Source organism: Telopea speciosissima, chromosome 6, assembly GCF_018873765.1.
Source record: "Telopea speciosissima isolate NSW1024214 ecotype Mountain lineage chromosome 6, Tspe_v1, whole genome shotgun sequence".
Classification (NCBI taxonomy): domain Eukaryota; kingdom Viridiplantae; phylum Streptophyta; class Magnoliopsida; order Proteales; family Proteaceae; genus Telopea; species Telopea speciosissima.
This window is the reverse complement of record NC_057921.1, coordinates 55418037-55442596: the sequence shown is the minus strand read 5'-3', so window position 1 is coordinate 55442596 and position 24560 is coordinate 55418037. Positions and strand designations below refer to the sequence as shown.

Here is a 24560-nt window from a genome sequence, read left to right as displayed (position 1 = left end):
GCACTTCTTTTGGTTGACCATTCTCACCGTGGAGGCAGAATCAGAATTAACCACCACCCCTTTCAACTGGAGGTCCTGGCACAGCTGCAACCCATCTCTCAGGGCTCTGAGCTTTGCAATAGAGTTAGTGCAGGATCCATAAAAGTTAGCAAAAGCTGCCAGCACCACTCCATCCCTGACTCTAATCACTCCACCACCCCCTCCCTGGCCGGGGTTGCCTTTACATGCGCCATCCACATTCAATTTAACAGAGCAAAAGCGGGGGCACCAGTAGATGGGTCGGGGCTGTTTCAGCTTTGGTTGAGGCGCCGAAATACCGAACCATTGTAGGATTAACTCATCCCTTGTGGATCCCTGTCTATCTAACTTGGGGGGCATACTCACCTCCTTAACCCAAAATTTCACCCGTTCTATAATGGCTCTCGCAGTTTGATGTCTCTCTCCATGCCTTCTGTTGTTCCTCTCCTTCCAAAGCTCCCAACAAATTAAGGCTGGCATAATTCCTGTTATATAGTCACTCAAACATCTACTTCCTGCAGACTCATGCCACAGAGCTACGTGACTTCTAACATCCTGAGAGGGCAGAAAAGGGATGTCAAAAAGCCTAGCAAAGAAAGTCCAAACCTTAACAGCCACAACCCCTAAGCCAAGGATATGCTCCGTCGTTTCCTACTTTGGCTGTCCACAGCAGTCGCATCTGGATGCCAAGGGGATACCAAGAGCCATGAGAGATTCGTCAGTGGGAATCCTTCCTATAAGTAGTTGCCAAGAGAATAAGGCCATTTTTGTGGGCAGCGCTTGATTCCAGATCCATTTAGCAAAAGGGACTTTAGGATAGCCTTGCTGGACCTCATTCCAAGCCGCCCTTGTTGTGAAACGTCCATCGCTGGCAGGGGACCACACCATAACGTCCTCCCTATCAGAGAGCACAAAGTTCCCCTGAATGATGTTGTTCCTGATTGCGTCAGAATCAATGATGCCTAAAATGTCCTCCCTCCAGTTCCCTTCCTCATCCATCGCATCCTTCACACACAGATCCAGGTCTACAAGCAAGCCATTATCAACAAAATCAATCAATGGCCCCACCCCTACCCAGTTATCGAGCCAAAAAAGCACGTTGCCTACCCCAAGCAGCCACCTCGACCTTTCCAACATGAATCCCTTGAATTTCAAAGTGTTACGCCAGGTTTTGGATCCATTCCCCTCTGGGCCTGCCATCGCCTCATGCACATTTTTAAAGTATTTTGCTCTGAAGAACCTGCTCCACAGTGACTGCTCTGATAAAGCTTTCCAAAGGCTTTTAAGCCTGAGCGAGAGGCCTACTTCCTCGAGAAGACGAATTCCTAGCCCTCCTTCCTCAAGGGGTCTGCAGACCTTTTGCCAATTCACCCAGTGCCTGTGATTGCCCCATTCCGAGCTGCCCCAAAGAAAGTTAGCCAACATCCCATAAATTCTTCGAGTGACTGCTTTAGGCAGGTCCAAAGTGGTGAGAACATGAATGGGCATTGAAGTGAGAACATGCCTAAGCAAAGTTACTCTCCCCCCAGAAGACAATAACCTGCCCTTCCTTTAATGATGGCAGTTTGCTCCCTCTGAAAGAAGAGGTGTGTTATTATATATAACCACTGTCATGGCCATGAAAAAAGGCATCTGGAAGGAAAGAACTTCAGACTTTTCCAAGGACTACTCACCACTCCTTACAGTATATTATTTTTTGGGCAATCCTCACAAGATATTATTGACGGGAACTCCGTCAGGCTTGCCAATTAGTTCCTCATCGTGAATATTATTACAGGAATATCCACAGCTTTTTATCCAGAGATTATCGGTTTCTTTCTAAATCATTCTCCCCATCCAGCACTTGGTTCACCCATACTTCAGGATTTAAACAACATGATTTTAAGAGAATTTCATTTCTTATAAATGATCTTTGTAGAATTATGATTCAGAAAAATGGCACAGATGGTGTTTCTAGAGATTTTGCCTGTGCTATTATTGCCTTAGCTTATTCAATTCCTATGGGACATGGCTCTTCTAATCGTGCATTGCTCTGTCTTAAGCCACAATGTTTTCTTAACTCAACCCTTGATTGGGTTGTTGCAGAGGGTGATGAATCATAGTTATTGGTTGCGCTCAAAGGGCAAGGTGGCTCATCATAGATGTAACCTAGAAATCTAGCCTTAACAATTAACATCCTGTTCTAAATGGTGCTATGATCCATCTATTCATTAAAAGAAGAGTTGGTGAAAAGCAGAATCTCTAGCTCTAAGTTGTATTTAGATCACTCTCTACTCTACCTATGTACCAATTGTAGAGCATGTTCTGTTTATCAGATTTTTTCCTATGCCACCTCATTTGTTGGGGGGCTGAATAAATAATTCATTATCAAGAGAAGAAAAAGAAAAAAAAAAGGAGAAAAACAATATACAAGGCCACACCTTTACAAAGGGGAGGCAATGGCTTGAAGAATAGAAGGGGAGACCCCAAGAGTCAACTATAAAACTACTTCTGGGGGTGACAACACATGAAGAGGGGGTTGCATCAATCTTGGCTTTGACTTCAAAGTGGATGGAGTCCCAGATCTGCTGAAAAGACCTGGACTTGGAGGTCCATCTACAGAGGTTACACTCGTACTAGATGTGATGGATAGCAGCACCAAAAGCCAGCTTACCAACCGCATCGCAACATGATTTCCCAGCAAAGGACTTATCCATCCAAATCTACTCTCTGTCAAAAGGCAGGATTCTTCTTCTACTATGTCAGTACTTGGAAAGGAGCCCTTTCCATACCGAGGATGAGAAAGGGCAATCACAGAAAAGATGATCCACGTCCGCAGGGGCATTCCAACAAAGGCCGCAGCTAGGAGGGACAAAAATCTGCCGTTCAATGAGAAAGGATTGTTTAAGGAGACAACAAATGAAAACTCTCGAAACTGCAAAGCTATGATGGTGGGATGTGCCTTTTGAACCAAACAACCCTACTCCAAGCAGTGGGGGATCCCCGAGCCCTAATAAGATCCCAGGTAGACTTGGCACTAAACAACTCTGAAGAAGAATCTGACCATAAAACCAAATCTCCACTACTGGAGGACCTTTTGCGTATACTCGGAAGAGTAACCCAAATGGCAGACAGGGAGGAGGGGGGGGGAGGAGGCCACTCTTCAAACTGAATGATGTCTGAGACCAAATCAGACTTGTAAATAGTACTGTCACTAACTAAATGAAGGAGGACTCCAAGAGGGTGCCAATTGTCTAACCAGAAACGAGTAGAGGAACCATCATCATCAATCAAAGGAAGAGATAGCCCCAATTGCGAGAGGCCTAAGTTGCACAATCTTTCTCAAGGTCCAAGACAATCTGAGGAAGGAGAAACTGTTCAAATAGGATCATTATAGAGGAGGTGGGAGTAGACCTAGTTGATCCAAATGCTCTTCCTCCTAGCCCCCATCTTCCAAATTAATTTGAGAATGCCAGCATTATTGACTTCTTTGATCCTTCTAAAACCAAGGCCCCTTTAATGTAGTCCTAGATAGAGGATAGGTCTACTAGGAGCCAATAACCAGGACCTTCCTAAATTAGCTGGCCAATTGGGACAGAATTAGGGTTAGGCTTAGGGTAATGAGGTAGGGTTTTATTTAGTAAAATTACACAGGCCTAGGGGAAGCTAACAGTGATGGTTTGAATGATGTTTAATTAAAAAATTAAATTTCAGAAAATTAGGGTTAGGATTTCGGGTTTTGAGAAATAGGAAAGTGATGAGTTTTAGGGTTTAGATGTGGATTCAGGACCAGGGCTTTGGATCGAGTGTTCCAGGGGTCCAGGAGAAGATTCGGCCAAGGTTGGGCGGGGTTTTGATGGTTGGATATGGCGGGATGAAATTTTAGGGTTTAGGTGTTAGGAATAGGGCAGCAACCTGGATCGAGTGTAAGGATGGATGTAAGGATGCTGTGATTAAAAATTGGATGGATTTTAATGGATGGTTAAGGCTGTAAGTGAACTAAGGTTCAGGAAATTCAAATAAAATAGAAGGGGAGATGTTAGGGTAGGCTGTAGAGGATTAGGGGAAGAAGGGGATGAATAAAACTGTAAAATACTTACTGGAATATGCAGGTTCTTCAATGGCAGCAGCTTCAAAGAACTAGAAGAAGGACCTCCCGATCTACAAGATGCAAGGAGTCGATCGGAGAGTTAGATTTTAGGTTGATAAGGTAAGTAAGAGAGAAGGAAGAAATTGGAGGAGGAAGAAGATGGCAAGAGAAGAGAGAAGAGAGAAGAGAGAAGAGAGAAGAGAATATTTTAGGTTGTAATCGATTGTGTTGGAGAGACTTCTCCATACACCTATATTACTTCAAACATAATAAAGAGAATTACATCCACCTCCCTGGGGAGGTACAAGAGAAATAAAGAAGAAAAACAGAATTACATAATAAGGCAACTAGTAATGGGACTAGTTCCTAAACTACCCCTATTACATGACTTCTAACACGGAGTCCACCAATCCCTTCACCTTGATGTTACTCACAAGGCACACTCACGTGGAGCTAAACAGCAGCAGCAACAGCAAACGAAATTTTCAAAGTCTAAATTGTGGGGGAGCCTCCCATGTTTTCATTAATAAATAATATGGCCTATGGCCCAATCCTATTACAAATCTAAAAGCTCTCCCTCTAAAAATCATGGAGGGATGAAATTAAAACACTTAAACAAAAGATTCCTAATCTACCAATAAGAAATAAACACTAACAACCAATAAGAATTAATTGCTTAAATTGAACCAAAACTGAACCGGTTCAATTTAAGTTACATTTAAGCTGAAAAATAAACTAAGTATAGAAGGCAGAAAATAACCTAAGGCTCCTAGCTATGGCCCTATGATTAGGGTGGCTTCTTCAGCTCGTGGATGCTTGCATCTGCATCACCCTTTGAAAGTAGGGAGGCTGACTGAGGACCAACTGATTGGGGAGAGGAACCTAGAAGATTCACAACCCTTTCAAAGGAATGCACACATGAGGGGTTCCAACTTCGAAATGGACTGCGGGAGATCAAAAATATTGGACCAATCAATATAAGATGGTTGTAGCATAAAACAGATCAACTTAAGACGGATGGCATAGGAAAGCAGCTTGCCCTTCCAAAGTTGGAGCCTCTTACGCAAGAGAGCAATGGTGAGTTGTCAATCTAGAAGGAATCAAAGGTAAGCCCAAATACTTAACCGGGAGAGAGCAAAAAGAGAACCCAGATCTCGCTATCAGATCATCCTTAACTACCTCAGAGACACCAGCTAGGAAAAGGAGAGATTTGGATTGGTTAATATGGAGGACAGGCATGGTTTCGAACTGGCACAAACAGGACAAAATGGAATTAACAAAGGGGGGGTCAGATTTGGAGAAGATCATGAGATCATTGGCAAAGGCAAGGTGAGAGAGTTTGAGGCCCTTACATTTCGGCATTGGGGAGATGAGGCGTTGGTCCATACTAGAATGGAGACTTCTGGAGAGCACTTCAAGGGCTAGGGAGAAGATATACGGGAAGAAGGGTGAGGTCAACAGATTCATGGGCCTCAAATACAGCTGCAAGAATCACAAGGACCTGGCCCATGATCCACATTAAGTGAACCAGCCCATAGGCCATAGGGCCAAACAGCCTTGGCTGGGCCAACTAAGGATGTAAACGGATCGAATTCGGTCGGATAGTGCCATTATCATATTCGTATCGGATTTGGACAATATCCTTTTAGTTTTTGGATGGATTCGGATAGTTTCCGGATTGTGATTTTTTAAATACGGATTCTCCTAAATGGATATGAACGTGGATCGAATACGAATTTTTGACTTTCCGTTGACATTTTTACCGTTTTGTTGATGAGGGTTAGGGTTGAAACTTGAGAGTTCAGCAACTACCCTTTCTTCTACTCTTCTTGGTCTTTGATTTTCTTACATTTTTTACTTTTGATTTTATCTTGTATTTATTTTAACAGATATGTGATTCTATGTATCACAGTGCATAAAACAATATATATAATCCAATAGAAAATCTAGAAAAAGAATCACATTATCATAACTTATAAATTTATAAAATAAGAAAAACCAAATCCAATAAGGTAACTAATTGGATAGACAGACACAAAGATATATTTTCAGACATTTTATTACCAACCTAAACGAATCGGATATTAATCGGTCGGATAGGGGGATTATCATATTTGTATCCGATTAGTTTTCGAATGGATTTGGATTCTCCTAAACGCATACAAACGTGGATCGAATACGGATTTTCGAATATCCATTGACATCCTTAGGGCCAATCCATGCGGGTCATGGGGAACAGCTGGCTGAAGAATTTTTTATATATTTTGTTAATTATTTCCTAAGTTAGTTTCAGCCTTTGATACTTAGCTAGGGACTTGGTTTTCATAGTGCACAAGTCGCAGATTCTCTTGTAAGAGGCTGCTTCTAGTACTTTCCTTTTTTCAATACTTTCTATTTTTGTAATTCATCAACTTTATGTAATTTTATGAGCCATAGAGCTCTCCCCACGATTTTAATGAATGAAAGTTTGCTTGCTTTGTGCAAATAGAATCTGTGAGATACAGTAAAGTGAGATACCCTAGACTGAGAGAGCCTTCCTATCCTTTTCCCCTTCTTCTCTTCTCAAAATGATACCCCTATTCTGGGTTTTATTTTCTGTCCATCTGAGATCAATCGAATACCTGTTGAAGCTGCTGGTTTACACATTGAAGTCTCCATCAACGAGTCCAAGTTTCTGCTGAACCTTGTTGCTGATTGAAGGAGGCATTCAACCACCTGAGGCTCAAGTTCTGGAAGGTTTCCTGCTGAAACCTTTAAGGCCATCGATCTCCCAAGATAATCATCAGTTGCTGTCCAAGTTTTGAGGATCAAATGTCTCCATAGGAACCCCCACTCGACTAGAGATTGGCGGTGTTCTGAGGTCCGGTGTAATGTAGCTCTAGATAGGTAAAGGTCCTACTAGAGGCCAATTATCCAGGATCCAATGACAAAGGACCAAAGGGGCTGCTGGTTCTGCAGTTCCAATAGAGCAGAATAGGAGTTTTAGGTCAAATTCTAGGGTTAGGTTTGGGGGAATGGGGGTAATTTTTATATGGTAATGCTAGGTAGGTGTAGGGAAGTCTAATGGTATAGGTTTTATGATATTTGAGTGAATGGAAGTAGGTCAGGTGAGTTGGGCAGCAAGATAAGGTTATTTGAGACAATTCCTAATGGAGGTAGGAGAAGGGGATTCTAGGGTTTAGGGTGGTGGGGGTCTGATGAAACTTGGATCAAGTGTCAATGATGTAAGGGATGTATGCTGAAAGTTTGGTTTGAAACTGATGGACAGATTTGAAGTTATGGAGGAATCTTAGATAGGGTAGGAGTGAGGGTATTATGGTAAATAGGGTACTGGAACTAGGGTTAAGAGATATGATTAGGTTACTAATTTCAGAATTAATATGTCATGAAATCAACTACGTATTCTGAGCATGAATTCAGAATCGATTATGATTGAAGGTCTGAAATTGTGCTTTAATGGAGGTGGGGGCAGAATGGGAAATATGAGAATATATTCAAATCAGGCTACATGAATTAGGTCAAATTGAATCACGTCTCACATTATGGTTAATGGAGGTATGGTGAAAATCTGAGTTCAATCGGATGGCTGGTTTGGTAGATCTCAAAAATCACCTTGTATGTGACCTTCTAGAAGGAGGAATAGTTGCAGAATTTCTTACTTGTTGCTGGTCTTCAATGGAGGCAGCAGCTCCGTGATAGAAGGATAGAACCACCTTCCAGCTGTAGAGGATCCTCCCAGCCGTCATGGCGTAGGGAGTCAACCGGATTCCACCAATCCCTTTCCACCTTGATAGAACCACAAGGATGCACACTCACAAGGAGCAAAGGATCAGCTATGGCAGCAAACAAAAGCTTTTTCATTAATCAAATTCGTGTTCAATACTTGGCCCCCTTACAAACTAATATAAAAGACTCAAAATTAGACTCCTACCCTAAAAAAGAAAGGCCTAACTCAATCCTTAACCTATTAGCTAACTTAAACTGACTAGGAAACTGAAATAGACTCAAAATAGAGTCCTAATCCAGCCCATCTAAACAACTAAACGAAAACTAATAAAATCACTTAAATTGAACCACTGGTTCAAACCAGCTTTGGATCGGTTCAATTTAAAACATTAAATACATGAAAATAAAACTAAGTATAGGACTAAAACATCTAATCCCGTATGCAACCTAATTACCCATATTTTAGGCCCATAAAAGTGGCCTATTACATAGAAAACCCATGGCCTCAAAGACCCAACATGTATATAACCTAACCCTAGACTTATTTCTAAAGAAATAAGCCCATTTCGATGATGAATCTGCATCACTGTGTGTCTACTACCAGAAATCTCCCCAATTGAGCCCTAAATCAAGAATCAATAGAACTCAGGATCTGGCCATCAGTTTGGCCTGAGACTTTTGAGGAACGAAACCACCCATCCATACCTCCATTCGATGGTAATATCACCCCTCCTCATTGCCTGTCGATGTGGTTCTTGAAAATTGAAATCAGTTTATTTTCTAATCTCAAGCCCTATTTTATGCTCTGCGATACGCTTCCTTTAGCTGCTATTTGGATTATTCTTTGACTGAGATTGATCAATATTATTGTCTTACATTGTTAAAGGGTTAAGGATTATTTATGCATATGGTTACCTACCGTTGAGTGATAATTTATATTCTGTTAGTGAGTTCTGAAATCAGTGTTAGTTCGGATTTTATCTGTGATCCTATTTGGGGTTAGGCTACTTGAGACCTAGCTCTACATTAAGGGGACAGCCCTAACAAATCCCAGCTGAGGCGGTGAAGAAACCAGCTGGGCTACCATTGATGAGCACAAAGAAACAGGTAGAGGAAATCCAATGGAAGATCCAATTGACGAAGGCAGGGGGGAAAGGGCACTTTATTCAGAACACTGTCAAGGAAATCCCAAGACAAAGAAGTGAAAGCTTTATGAAGGTCAATCTTCATGAGAGCAGCAGGAGGATGAGAATGATGGTCAAAGCCTCTGATAAGCTCGGTGCAGAGAAGGGTGTTATCAGAAATACTTCTACCTGAAATGAAAGCTGACTGATTATCACTGACAAGGGAATCAACCACCCAATTGAGACGGTTAGCGAGAAATTTGGCGATGAACTTATACAGAAGGTTGCAAAGGGAGATGAGCGAAAGTCTGAGAGAGAGAGAGGAGGCACCATCTTTCTTAGGGATTGGGGAAAGGAAGGATTGGTTGATGCCTTTAATCTGACTGGGGTTGAGAAAGAAGCTACGGATGGCCGAGACAAGGTTAGGTTTGATGATATCCCAACAAGAAGAGAAGAAGCCCATACTGAAGCCATCCGAACTGGGGGGGCCGGTTAGGTTTGTGAGAGAGTACAGCGGAGAGGATATTCTCTTCAGAGAGGATGGAATGAAGGGCAGCAAACAGAGAGGGAGGGATAAACATATTAAGAAGACAGTCAGGAATGGGGGAAATAGAAGAAGGGTTGAAGATATTGAAGAAAAAGTTAACAGACTCAGCTTTGATTCCCTCAAAGGAGATGAGAGAGCCATCAGAGGACAAGAGCTTGCTGATGGAATTGAAGTTAGTTCTAGCCTTCAAGGATCGGTGGAAATAATTCAAATAAGCAGAATTGGAATCTCCAAGGGTCAGCCATTTGATTCTAGATTTTTGACAGAGAAAGCTCCTCTTGAGCCAACAAAGAACGGAGCTCAGAGGAAATGGATTTCTCCTCAATAGCCAGAAAGGTATTGAGGAAATAAGATTGAATACAAAGCTGGATATACGAGAGAATGGCATGGCAGTCCACTACATGGGAGGTGATGTTACCAAAAGAGGAAGAATTCAAGGCCTTAAGATCACTTTTAACATTCTGGAGCTTTCTGGAAAAAGCAATGAGGGGGGAGTAGGCATGGACTGGCAGACTACAGGCATCATGGACGATGCAGAGAAAGTCCACATGTCCAAAGAATTTGAACAGTTTGGGCCCAAAGAAGGTGTAAGCCTAAATGAGGACCGTGATTGGACTCTGATCTAAAACACCAGGGACATCAAACGAGGCATGGGAAGAGAGGAATGAAGTGAGCCAAGCTTCATTGACCAAAAACCTGTCAGCTTACAACCGATTCTGGAATTGCCGCAACACTTATTATGCCAGGTGAACTTAATGCCTGACCACCTTAGGTCATCCACACCAATGTCCTCAATACACTCATAAAGAGCATTAACGGAAAGCATATCAAGTCGGAGACCTCCATGTTTTTCATGAGCATATCACACAACATTGAAATCCCCTCCCAAGGCCTAGGGGGAAAGAGCCAACCTGGAGAACAAGATGGTGGATGTCTGCCCAAAGAGTAGACCTCTTAGTACTACTGTTTGCGGCATAAATGGAGGTAAAGAAAAATAAGACATTACCAGCGGGATCAGAGACCTTGAGGTGCATAAAATGAGAGGAGGAAGGGACCAAGAAGAGAAGAGAGGAGGGATCCCAGAGACACCAGATATGACCATTGGGGTGATGAAGGTAGTTTGAGCAAAAGGACCAAGAAGGGGCGACTGAGGCCGCAATGTGGAGGACGTTAGGCTTTTTAATGCGCGTTTCGATGAGGCAAGCAAAGGATAGATGGGGGGATTTGATGCGAGAGCGGACTTCAGTCTGTTTGGCCGGAGAGTTGACGGCCCTGATATTCCAAATAGCACCCTAATTCATATGGGGGGTGGATGAGTGCAATGGAGACTCTCAAAAGATGGTGCTAGGAGAAGCATGGGCATGAGGAATCCCAATACGGCGGCACGCCGGTATCCCTGGACGAGAGGAGGGAAGGCGGAGGAGGTGGAAAGCTGACCTTGACGGGAGGAGGTGGAGGCGGCATCAGTATCACCCTTTTAGCCGTGACTGCCAGCTATGTTTTTATTTAATTTTGATCACCAACACCATAATGCTCTCATTAAACAAAATATTGGATAATACAATTGGGAGAGTATCCAAGACCCTACCCAACACTTTTTTTGCCAAGGAAGACAATCCCCAACAGAAATTATATTCATGGAAGCTTATCTATGAACAGAGACAAACACAAAAAGTAGCAAGAAATGTTCAACTTGAAGTAAACCCATCCCATCTAATACAGTAAATTCTGTGCAGGACAGCATCAATAAATACTTGGAAATCTCAGCAAATATTCTAGGTAGATATGAACCCCAAATAGATTGAAGAAATAAAGCCAGACTTTAATTACATTGTTACACGATAAAAAGAGATGGTTAATACACAAGTGAAACTAGCATGTATTCGCTAAGTGCCAGACCTTGTGCTGCAAGATTTCAAGGGTCAAAACCTTAACAAGAACTAACACCTCTACAAAATCGAGAATCTTGGCCAAGCCTTAGTCCTACATGCTTTACTGACCCAAAGAAGTCTTCTCATTTCCACCACTCTAATTCTTAGTCATGAAATTATAATATGCTGCCAGTGAAAAGCATCCTCTTGGGCCTACCAGCCAAACCCTTCTATCCTCTCCTCCCACTTCAATATTATAACCATATAGGATACCCAATGATGCATAATTAAGTATGTATTAAAGGAAGAATAAAGGCCACAGTTAAGCCCACGATTAGGCCAGCAACTTAAGTTTTAAGTCAGGCCCATTTGTGGCCCATATGCTGGTTATCACTTAAGCCCATGGAGAGCTTTTAAGTAGCCATCAGCCAGCTTGGAGGGAATATTCTGTTGCTACAGCTATTTAGTTTCTAATTTTGTAACCAGCTACTTAGTAATTAAGTTATTAGCTAAGTAGTTATTTTTATTTTATTTACTTTCTATTTCTATGTAGCAGCTTTGGATATTATTCTAGAAGATCCTAATTAGATTGGTAGCCAAGAAAGCCTTCCCTATGCGTAGAGGTTACCATTCTTGCAATGGGTTGATTGCTATTACAAATAAAAGAGGAGGAGCATGTTGCCCACAATTTTGGACGAACATTATGCTCGTGTGCATATTTGCTGCTATGGTGATTCAATTGCAGACCTTGGATGGTCATTCTCATGATTGCTTGGCGGTGAAGCTGACCTAGGCTTGGTGGTGATACCAAGTCATATCCGCTACCCTTCTTCCATCTCCTTTCTTTCTCTTTCATGTTTTTCCTTACTGTTCCAGCAGCCTTACTCTCTCCTACCGTGGTCATCTTAGGTAAAACTCTCATTATGTTCCCTTGCTATTCATAATATACAATTACGTTAACCATTGTTTCTGCAGGTTCTATTTTATGTTTTTCTTCTCCTACGATTTCTGGTTTACCCTATTATATCAGTACCTTTGTCTTAATGTTTCTCTTAATCGAACCATTGGATAGGTTTCAATTTTTTATATTACCTTCCCTTTCCTCCTCACTACCTTCGACCAGAATTTGGTAGACATCCAATTAGTAAGTTCTGAATTATGACTTATGACCTTCTCTTTGACTTACTAATTCTGTCATTGCTTGTTTCTACTAATCCAACCGTTGACCTTCTCTTTGACTTACTAATTCTGTCTTCGCATAAGTTTCTATTTTCTGCCATTGCTTGTTTCTACTAATCCAACCATTGGTTGGCTTTGATGTTTTAAGCACCTGTCCTACCCAATAGGAGCGCCATATGATCCAAGTTTCTGCCCCATCAGTTTAAGGAATAGAGAGATTTATTCTGTCCAAGTTTTTGCCCTACTGTAACAGAATTTTCTCACATTGATTCTGGTTTCCAATTAGGTCTTCTGGTGTTGATTTTTCAACCTAACAAACCTCATCACCCAAGAGGTTATACACTTTTCAAACTTCCCATCCATGAAATTTACTCAAAACTCGGGTAGCCATATTATTTTGCCATATCTAACTTCAAAGGAATCAGTAACTATACAGTCTTTCTTTGTTGCCACCCAACACAATCTTGGACACCAATGCTTGTTTGCTCGGACCAAATCTAATCAGCTACTCTACAGTGCTTTTTACTTCATTGATGAAGTTTTAGCAGTTGAAAAGAAAAGGACATTTGCCAAAGAGGCAAACCCACAGGCACTAAGCATTATATGGAAAGTCTCCAAGGGCCTTTCTTAGAGCAACATAAAAGCTGAATCACCCAATATCTTACCAATATCAAATGTTTAATCTTTCCAATCAATAAATCTACTAATCATCAGAAACATAAGCGCAGCTGATGAGTACAAAGATAAAACACACAAGGGGGAAAAAAATTCTTCTACGGTGGTTGGGAGTTTGCTCCATTATGGTCTGTTCTAGGCTCTGGTAGTAGGTAGCAGCGTTTGTGTTGTGATTTGGTGTTGGGTTGCTTGGTTTCATTTTCCTCATTCATTTTTGGCCTCTCATCTGCCCCGTTTGTAATTTTCGATCCTTAGCTTCCTCTATTACAAATTCTCTTCAGTGTCGATTAAAAAAAGGATGCAACCTTTATAAAGAAAGATCTCAATGACTTCAACAACTTATGCGGTTATCATTGTAATTTGTGGTAAGCTCTAAAAGTCAGAAATTTTAATCAGTTTCCTTCAACTGTATATGCATAAGAAAATGATGAACATCAGGGAAGTTACAGAAAGAGATTCTTTTTCAACAATAACCATGAAAGAGTTTGCCTCAGATCCATTGACCAAAGCATAACAAGATTTCTTACCAATGATGGAAATTTCAAGTAAATTTGAATTGCAAACGTTTCCAAGTATTGCCGAACAGCTGGTAAATTATTTCTCTACAAGGAAGAATAGGTTTAAGGAATTATTTAAACTCCAAATAATCAAGAATAAGATGATAGTCGAAGCAACTACAAGAACAATAAAAAAAAATACGAAAAAAATTTATTTCAAAGAATATTATTTATCAATATATTTCTTCAGATACTCCTTCACTTATGTTATGCCATTCTAGTAAGCAAAAAAGCCGAAGTTTGAGCTGAACCTTCAGCCAGTTTCTCAAAATTTCTAGATCATTCAGTCTATAAACAACTCAAGATCATTATGCAACTCTGACTTAAAAATGAACAAAGTTTGGAATCCAACCAAATTCCGGACAAACTTAAATTGTTTACAAGTTGGACAATTCTAAACAGGATTCAGAATAGGTTGGTTTAAGTTGGCAATTCTCAATCTGGTTTGTATTTTGATCAGGACCGAACCAAGGGGAGTCTCTACCAAGTAAGCATGTGGCCAGACTCAACCCACTGTCACCTCTACATGGGAGCATGCAAGTTAGATATGTTTGTGTCAGAAATATGCACATTTTAAAAGCAATGCAAGAAAATATGCAAGAAAGACCAAGGATCATACTATTGCTAGTTTGCTAACCCAAGAAAGACACAAAGAGAATCATCAAAGTTCTTACATTTAGGCCTATGTGTAAGCTTGAAGTAACTTGTTGAACTATATCCTCATCAACAAATCGTGATAATATACAAATCATTTGCCAAGCACGGACTTTGCGTCTATGAACCTTAGGAGACCAAACTATTATTAGAATCCTGCAACAAACACAAATGCAAATGAACTGGACCAATAAACAGTAGAGGCAGAGATTAAATGATAGGAGCTACTCACCCCGCTATATTTTTTATATAACTCTTTTGAAAGATCTTTATCAATGACCTGCATTATGGATTAAATATACTCCATCAACTCAATGACACTGTATCATAAAAGTCAAGCTCAAAAAGTGAAAATGTGGTCGAGTTTAAAATAGGAGTTGTGAAGCATAAGAACCAGTAATAAGGGTCGTCCGTACGTTTAGACTATTGATTAGTCCAACCATTAGGGCAGCATGTTTATTTATAATATAAACTTTGCATAATTACAAGTAAGGACAATAACCCTACAGGCAATTAAGAACAGCACTTATGAAGAATTACAAATAACTTCGTGACTGGAAAAATATAATAACAATACATCCTAGCACTATATTCTCAACAGGAGTAGTGATCAACAGCTCCACAAGTAAACACACTAGGGGTACTAATGCAACACACATTCTATAAATATGATGGCTTGATTTTCCCCGGCTACACTTCAATATTTCAATAGTCTACAATTTGCAGCCTCCAATTCCTCGTGATGAGTCATGCACACACATCCATTTTTAAGATATTGGATATGCCTATACAGGTTAAGTCATGTAAAAGTAAAACATAAAATAGTGAGGATGCACATTCATGGAGCCACTTTTAAGGACAACTACATTGTTCTACCCAAGGCTTAAGAGACCTAGAATACAAGCATTTATAACACAATCAGAATATTAGCTTCAGTATGCAAGCAAACTACCAAGGGTATAACTGTATAAGCATCTCCAGTGGTTAACTATGGAACAGGCTAATGAAGTATGAAACAAAGAAGATGGAGATAAGAAAACCTTGGCTCATTTTGATTTTATTGGCTGACCATCAGTTTTGGAATTCATGTGTGCTTTCTTCAGATAGTGATGACTTTTGCAGTCTGTTATTGAAAGGAAGAAATGGAAAAACATATGAAGAAAGGAAATACATCTTCCAAAGATAGGTGAAGGGATTGGTTCCTTAACACAGTTCAAGGCTCTAGAAAGAATCTAGAAGCAAGAACTACGACCAGGATCACTGATGAAGCCGATAGAATCAATTTCAGAACATAATAGATCGAAAATAAGAGAAATTTAATAGCTCAAATCCAACAATCAGATTAGGCCACAAATCTGATCGAATGTAGAGGATAATTTGATTTAATGAAGAAGCCAATAATCAGATCTAAACACTGAACAGCTCAAAAACTCTTGAAAAAAAAAATCAGTCTCTATTATCAGATAATGTCTAACCAAGGTTCTAAAACTCGGGTTTCGACCAGCCAGAAACCGAGATATGGTCGAAACCTGTGATTATTTCCCAGCCAACTCGAGTTTGTGGTTTCGAGGTCCAGAAATGCCGTTTTTTATCTGATTTTTTGTATACAACCTATTTTTTACATTCTAAACACAATGCATGAACTATTTTCACCAAAAACAAAAAAAACAAAAAAATGGTACTTGTGGTTTTTTACCCAAGTTTGATAGTGTATATTGTTCTTGGACATTGGCTGGAAACCAGAACAGACACTTATTTATGCCAAATATCATTTAAGTAAATGGTTTTATTTACTCAAGATATTATTCATAAATAAGCAAATACCCCCCTATTTGAACCCAATAAAAATAGTTAACAAATCAAATCCTAAAAGGATTCGTACACACCAAATTAAGTTTGACCAGAACATAACTCCTTCAATATAAATCAGATTTAAGCAACCTTGGATTTAGGCACAAATAAGTGTCTATCCTAAATGGTAGCGCCATTCTCTCCGGCCGCCCCACCTCCCTCCACCACCTCTATCGCCCCCACCACTCAACCTCCCCTCGCCACCACCACCGCTGCTCCCCCCCTCTCCTCTCCTCCCTCCATCACCACTACTACTACCTTACCTTCCGCCACTCTGGCTCATGCAAACAACTGGGCCAACCACCTCTTCCACCTTGACTCATCCTCCTCTGCAACTTCCCTACATTTTGTCCAACCTTCTTCAGAGAATGGCGCCACTTTCGCTCACTGCCCAAACAGTCTGTTAGCTCCAGAAATCAACAAATGGAATGACTGTCTTGTGGGCCATTTCCTTGGGGTCAGACCCTCCTTCAATGTTGTCAAAGCTTCCCTCTCCAAGCAATGGAAAGCTCTTGGAGCGCTGGACCTCTTCCTACTTGATAATGGAGTATTTATCTTCAAATTTTACTCCCCCGATGTCAAAGCTCGAGCCCTTGCTGGCACCCCTTGGATGGTTGGTTCTTAACCAATTTTCCTGTGCCAATGGACACCATTCATCCAGCTCCACAAGGTCGACCTCAGTACCATTCCCTTGTGGATTACCCTCCCTGGCCTTCCGCTGCACTACTGGAGCCAAGAGTGTCTCAGCCGGCTTGGCTCGGTCATTGGTGTTCCGCTGTATTCAGATGATCGCACTTCTAAGATGCTCAGACTCTCCTTCGCCCGTATCTGTGTTGACATCTCTGCTGCTTGCCCCCCTCCCTCCTTCGTTACCATAGTGGAGGACGATGGTTTCAATATGGAACAGCCTGTGAAGTACGCATGGTTGCCGCCTCACTGCATCCATTGTAAAGTCTGTGGCCACCATTCCTTGACCTGCTCAGGGAAAGCCCTTGCAGTCCCTGCTCCACCGGATGCTACCCCAGAAGTTACTGTTTCGACTGAAGCTGCACCTACAGCCCCTGTTTCGCCTGAAGTTCCCCTTGCCGTCTCTGTTTCGCCAGATGCTCCAACTGTCGCCTAGCTCATTTCTGATGACCTCGCTCTCCCGCAGCATTCACTTTCCGATGACCTTTCTCCTCGGAGAAGATCCTCCTCCCGCCGCTGCAATTCTTCCCACCGGCATAAAAATCTTCGTCGATCTGTAGCCCTGCCGGAGAAGCCTCTTGGAAAGGCTGCCCAGACATTTGCCTGCTCTACGAAACCTGCTGTGCCCCTGACCTCTGCGCCGATTATCACTGCATCTTGTGAAAAAGAGACTCTGCAGTCTGCTCCCCTGCCCTCTCTGCTGCCGTGCAAGCTCTTCGGTCTGGCTATTTCAAGCTCTCCAACAACCCTTGCTAGCTCCTCGGCAGACGCGATTTCCACTTTGATGTCTCTTAAGCCTGCCACTAAGAGCTCCTTGGACCGTGAGGACTTTTCTGTTGATCGAGGAAGAGCTTCGACAAGATCTGTCTCCATCACTGAACACTTGAACCACGACTTGCCTCTTCAAGCTCCTTCTGCTGCTGACGATTTCTCTGCCCTCAAAGATATGATCAACGGTGCCTTCTCTGGAGATGGAAGCTTGCCTCCAGTGCTTTCGTCAGGTTTGCCTACCCCCCCCCCCCAACCCCTTTCCCCTTTTTGTAGATCCTCTCCTCTTCCACCTTTTCCCTATTCTCAACTACCCCCTTGCTTCCTAATCCTCTAACTTTCACCCCCCTGACCCCACTATACCATCTCCTGCCAAGTGTCCTCTCAACTTAATTTCCAGCCATCCCACCCCTCCTCAACTTAAACCCACATCCCCTTATCTTATTCGCCCATCAACTTCTGAGCCTTCTAAATCGTTACTATCCCCTTTAACACCCATCTGGCCCATTCCCGCTCAAGCCCATCAACCCTCTTCCAGTACCTCTTCTCCTAGGCCCATCAGTCCCACAGCCCATTCAACCTCCACTAATACCACCCCCATCAAGCCCACACACTCCACTAAATCCACTAGATCCAAAGCCCTTAAAACCTCCACTAAACCCACCCCCCTTAAGCCCACCCATTCGTCCAAAGCCATCAGTTCCAAAGCCCTTAAAACCTTCTCTAAACCCATCCCCCTTAAGCCCACCCACTCCAACCTTCGTTCTTCTTTTCCTTCTCAACCAAACCCTCCTTCCCCCTTCAACTCTTATTTCGCCTACAATCTCCCCATTATTACCCCCCAGCCCATCTCCCAAATCCACCTACCCGGCCTCTCCTAACCCGATCCACTTCAGAATCCCAATTCCCCACCCTTCCTGCGGACCCCCCTTGCTCCTCTAGATATCTCGGTGCCTTTGCCTCTACCCGCTGTTCACCCCCCAGCCCCTTGGTCTTTCTAGACCCTCCCCCCCTTGGCGCCCTTTTGTTCGCGACCCGGCTATTATCTTCTCCCGTAGACGATACCGGAGTGTCCCCCCTAGGTCCTCCCTGCCCTCTACCCTCTAGTCATGTCCGTTGGTTTCATTTGGAACGTTAGAGGCCTTAATTCCTTAGCTAAGCACCATGAAATTAGATCGTTCATAAACTCCTCTCACTCCTCCTTTTGCGCTCTTCTGGAGACCCGAGTCCTCCAAGAGAATTCCTTCCGTATTGCTGCTTCGATAGCTCCTTCTTGGTCCTTGCTTTCTAATTACACCCATTCCCCTAATGGCCGTATTTGGATCCTCTGGAATCCCTCCAAAATCCACATTTCCATCTCTCACTCCTCCTCCCAACTCCTTCACCTCCATCTCTCCTTCCCAAACTCCCCCTCCTCCATCTTCCTCACAGTGGTCTATGCTCACAATTTAGCTGCTGATCGTTTAGCCCTTTGGAATGGCCTCTCTCTCCTCAAATCTGGGATTAATTCCCTCCCTTAGGGTGTGGGCGGTGATTTCAATGTGGTTAGATTCCAATCTGAAAAATTTGGAGGCTGTCCCATTGACCTCCCCTCAGTCATCTCCTTCAATGATTGCATTGAACATCTCGGTCTTGACGACCTTCGGTGGTCAGGGTCTCCTCTTACTTGGCATAATAGAAGGATTGGCCCTGAGCAGGATGCTTGTAAGCTTGACCGCCTCCTCATTAATGACTCTTGGCTCTCTACCTTTCCTCATTCCCATGCTACCTTCCACCCTCAGGGCTTATCCGATCACTGTCCTTGCCACCTTCTCATCCAGCCCTATTCATCTTTTGGCCCTAAGCCATTCAAATTCTTCGACATGTGGTCCTCCCATGCCGACTTCCAAACAACCTTTCTCCAAGCTTAGAGCCCTCCTGTCCATTATCCCTCCCTTCCCCTCCTCGCCTTCGCCTCCAAGCTTCATCGTACCAAAGCAGCCCTCAAGCGATGGAATCTCTCCACTTTTGGCAACATTCCTTCCCGCCTCTCCTCCTGCCGTTCAGATTTAGCCCGTGTCCAATCTTCCCTCCAACAAGATCCCTCCCTTCAAGATCTAGCTTTGGAGGAGAAAAAGCTTTCCGAGGAGCTCTCTTCTCTCTCCCTCCTCGAAGAAAGTTTTCTACGCCAAAAATCCAGAATCAAGTGGCTCGAGTTGGGAGTTTCGAACACAGCCTTTTTCCATCGCTCTTTGTGTGCCAGGCTTAGTTCTAACTCCTTCACCCAACTCCTCTCTTCTGATGGGACCCCTATTTCCTCCGTCTCTGGGATCAAGGCTGAAGCTGCCTCCTTCTTCTCTTCTCTTTTCAATCCCTCTCCCCACTCCGTCTCCACCCTTCCCCCTAATCTCATCAACAAATTTGTCCCCCCTTCTCTTTCTGACTTCCTTCTGTCTATCCCCTCGGATGACGAAATCTCCAAAGCCAATCTCTCCTACAAAGCCAACAAAGCCCCTGGTCCCGATGGCTTTAGTATGGGTTTCTTTCTCAGTTGCTAGGACTCGATCAAAGGTAAGCTCTTCCAAGCCATCCGTAGTTTTTTCTTCAAACCCAGTCAACTTGCCCAGATCAATCAAATCTTCCTCTATCTCATTCCCAAACTGGATGGAGCCTCTTCCTTGTCTGATTTTAGACCCATCTCGCTGTGTAACCTCCTCTACAAGTTCATTGCAAAGATCCTCGCCAATAGGATCCAGCAAGTCATCCCTGATCTGGTCAGCCCCAATCAATCTGCCTTCATCTCAGGCCAGAGCATTGCGGACAATATCATCCTCTGCTCTGAGATTGTTCGTGGTTTCGACCGTAAATCCCATTCCCCTGCTGCTCTCATGAAGATTGATCTGCACAAAGCTTTTGATTCTATTTGTTGGGACTTCATCTGCAACGTGCTCATCCAAATGGGTTTCCCTAATGCTTTTGTGCGCTGGATTCATACCTGCATCTCCTCCCCCTCCTACTCTGTTCTTGTTAATGGCTCTCCCCCTTCCTTTTTTCCCTTGTCCTTGAAGTTCTCTCTATGAACCTTCAATCCAAAACTGATCTCCATCTCATTTCCCCCATCCCTAAATGCAAGCACATCAACCTTACCCACCTGGCCTTCGCTGATGATTTGATGATTTTCTCCAAGGCTTCCCCCTCCTCTATTGCTGCCACCATGTCCTCCCTCCGCCTGTTTGAAGACCTTTCTGGGCTCCGAATCAACCTCCTTAAATCCAAACTCTTCCTCGCTAGGATCCCTGAGTCTGATAAAGAATCCCTCCTCCGTCTCACTGGCTTCTCTCTTGGCTCCCTTCCTGTCAAATACCTTGGCTAGCCTCTCATCCCCGCCAGGCTTTCCAGCTATCATTGCACCCCCATGCTTGATAATATCCGCAAGCGCCTTGAGCTCTGGAAAGGCAGACTTTTATCCTATGCGGGTAGGCTGGAATGTATCAGATCGGTCCTCCAATCTTCATACATTTATTGGTGTCACATCTTCGCCATCCCTAAAGCCACCATCAAAGCCATTGAGAACCTCTTCTGTGCTTTCCTTTGGAAAGGGAAAGAAACCTCAAAATTCCTGCATCCAATGAGCTGGAAATCCGTCTGTCTTCCCAAGGCTGAAGGAGGCTCAGGCATTCGCCGCATTCAGGACTCCAACACAGCCGGAATCCTCAAGCTCATCTGGAAAATCTCTTCCAAGCACAATTCCATCTGGGTCAACTGGGTCTACTCCCACCTTCTCAAGAATGATTCCATTTGGACTGCTCCTTTATGCCCTAATGCGTCTTGGGTTTTGGCGTAAGATCCTCCTTCTCCGGCCTCTTGCCCTTACGGCCACCTCCACCGCCATTGTTAATGGCTCCTTTACCTCCCTTTGGCTTGACCCCTGGCATCCCTTATGCATTCTCTACAATGTCTTTGGCCCTAGAGCTATCTACTCTTCTGGCATCCCCAAATCTGCCCCCTGTCTCTCATCATTTCCCTTGGTTCCTGGTCCCCTCCTGTCCCCCTTCCCTCTGTCCTATCCCAGATCTAGCCTACCCTCCCCCCCATTCACCTATCCACTCCTACCCTTGCGGATAAGGCAATTTGGCTTCCCTCCCCCTCTGGTCGTTTTACCACTAGATCTGCTTGGAACTTTGTCCGTAACCCTTCCGCCCCCGTTCCCTAGCACAACCTAGTCTGGTTCAAAGGTTCCATCCCTCGCCATAGCCTTACAGCCTGGAGATCGCTTCACCTTTGCCTTCCTACCCAAGCCTTTCTCCTGCACCGCCACATCCCTGTCCATCCCTCTTGTACCTTTTGCTGGAACGGTTTTGAGGACACTACCCATCTCTTCTTTGTTTGCCCCTTTTCTTCTACCATCCTGAAAAAAGCCCTCTCTTCCATCTAGTACCGAAGTAGGAGACACCTTCCATTTGACCGAGAATGCATCTGGTTGACTAAAGCTTTTAAAGGCAGCACCATCTGTGACAGTATTGGCAAGCTTGTTTTTGGCTCTGTTGTCCATCCTATTTGGATGGAGAGGAATCTTAGGAGATGGACTTCCAAATCTAGATCTTTCGACTTGATTTGGAAAGACATCTCCTTCGAAGTTTCCTCGAAGATCAGCACTATACCTCACCGGTCCTTTATGGATACCCCAAGGAACAGGCACATTGTTGTTACCTGGGGTCTGGATAGCAGTATGTTGCAGTCCCCTTCTAGTTTAAGGAGGACTTGACTATGGTTTTCCTTTTTTCTCCCCCTCCGTCTCTTTGTACATTCACCCCCCCCCTCTTTTCTCCTTTCGGCCCCCTTCTGGCCTTTGGTAATATATACTTATTCACCAAAAAAAAAATATATATCTATCCTGGGAAAATTAAAAGAGGGTTTTCAGAAAACCTAACGACAGAAGAAAAAACCCTACGACGCTGCTGAGGAGAAGCCCAGCCTCACGGCCAGGCTGCTCCTCCCCCTTCTTCCCTCCTTCTCTCTTTCTCCTCCCCCCCCCTTCTCTCCCTTCCTTTCTTTCTCCTTTCCCCTTCTTCTTCGACTCCTCTCCTTTCCTTTCTTCCTCCTTCTCTTTCTTCCCTTCTTCTTTGGGGTTTTGAGCTTGGTCTCCTCGTTCGGACCCGTGAAGTGCTAGTAGTCATCACCCTTGCTTGTCTGCAGTCCTGCTTGTCGACAGCCCGCTTGGGTTGTTGTATCGTCAACGTCTGTCTTGCCTGGGTTGCCGACCTGCAAATCGCCCTCCCGTTAGGTCTATTTCTAGCCTCGTTGGGGTCTCTCCTAGTCGCAATGCTCCGTGGGCTTTCGTCTCTATCAATTGCTCTTTGCTGGATCGCCACCATTGTTGGTTGTCTTCTTCGCTTGGTCTGATAACTTGTCTCTTCGCCAATAGCCCTGCTTGCTTTCTCTCTCTCTCGCCAGACGTTCTTCATTACCAGAGCTCTCAGTCATCGCTCTTCGCCAACCCCTTAGACTGCTGTTGCTTGGCCGCTTGCTCTTCTCGGTCAGTCTTCTGTCTAATCTGCCTGGCTCGCTCGGCTAGCGCCGTGCTTCTACCAGCTGCATAGTCTGCTATCTGCAACCTATGCTCGGCCGGCAGCCGCTTCGCCGTTGCCCTCTGCAAGGCCCGTGGCTGTCACCTACGCTTGGCCTGCTTCAAGCTTGGCCGTGGTCCTCCGCTTGGCCAGCGCCCCTCTGCAGCGGCTGATTGTTTGGCTCCGGTGATGCTCCGTTTTTGTCCTTGGCGGCTGGTCCAAGATGATGAGAAAGTTAGTTTAGGGTTTGTGGTTCCCTACCTGGAAATGACTAGGCTGCCCTTCTCTTTTGTTGGGCTTCTAAGCTCTTGTGGGCTTTTGTGCTTCTTGGGCTTCCTTTCTGGGTTTTTTGCCCATTGGGCTTTGGATTTTACAGGCTTAGCCTCCTCCCAGGTGGGCCTTGTAATTTGTTTGTGGCCTTGTGCCCTTGTACATTCTGTCCCCCCCCCCCTTTCTTTTCCTTTGGTAATGAATTAAATTATTTATTCACCCAAAAAAAAGAGTCTGTCCTGGTTTCTGGCATAAATAAGTGCCTGTCCCGGTTTCCAGCCAGGTTTCCTTAGGTTTCGATGGGGATAAGTGACACTTATACAGGTGTTCAGGTTGAAACATGTCTAAACAGGTCAAAACTGGTAGAGTTGGATCGAAACATGAGACTTTTTAAAGTCGATGACCATCTCGTCTAACTGATGGGAGACTCCTAATCAATCTCTTGTGCTGACTTAATAGACTCAAATAGTAGGTTCCTTCAACTCGTTTCAGTGAAACTCACACTCACTTCAATCACCTCACTGCCCTCCACGCCTCTGATGAATGGGAGGCCAGTGGCTTGCCTTGATTCAATGAACAGGGAAGGTATAGTAATGCTATGAATGACCCAGTATCAAATACTGGTAATGATATCAGCAAAAGAACGTTCTCCCGTGCTTCCAGAAACCTAACTCTACCCAGCTAATAAGTTTCTCATTCTACTCAAAAACTTAACTATTCATCTGGTGTATTAACTTCACCCTCTGTCGCCTCTCCACTGCAGGTATACTTGCCCCTTTGCGAGGTCCTCTACCAAACCCCCCCTCCTGTCCCTTTCACTATCCCTTTTGACCCCCTTTTGCGCTCCAGACTCCCCCCCTTTTACCTAACCCTCTCGGGCCCACCACCTTCACCAATCCCAACCCAAATACCCCGATCTCTAACCTCTCCACTTTCTCTTCCAGTACGCTGGCCCACTCCATCACCAACTCCCAGGCCCAACACCTTTCTAAACCGGCCCACCTGAACCTCATTCCTT

The 24560-nt window shown here is 43.8% G+C and overlaps 1 protein-coding gene across 2 annotated transcripts in view; it reads right to left on the bottom strand.

The window, feature by feature from the left end:
- LOC122663896 overlaps positions 1 to 24560 on the bottom strand; it is a 217148-nt gene that overhangs the window by 41764 nt on the left and 150824 nt on the right. For both annotated transcript variants that reach the window (XM_043859564.1, XM_043859565.1), the window contains 3 exons: positions 14653 to 14700; positions 14441 to 14548; positions 13737 to 13811 (listed from right to left, as the gene is read on the bottom strand). In XM_043859564.1, the coding sequence (XP_043715499.1) occupies positions 13737 to 13811; positions 14441 to 14548; positions 14653 to 14700 (231 nt within the window). The remainder of the gene's footprint in view (positions 1 to 13736; positions 13812 to 14440; positions 14549 to 14652; positions 14701 to 24560) is intronic.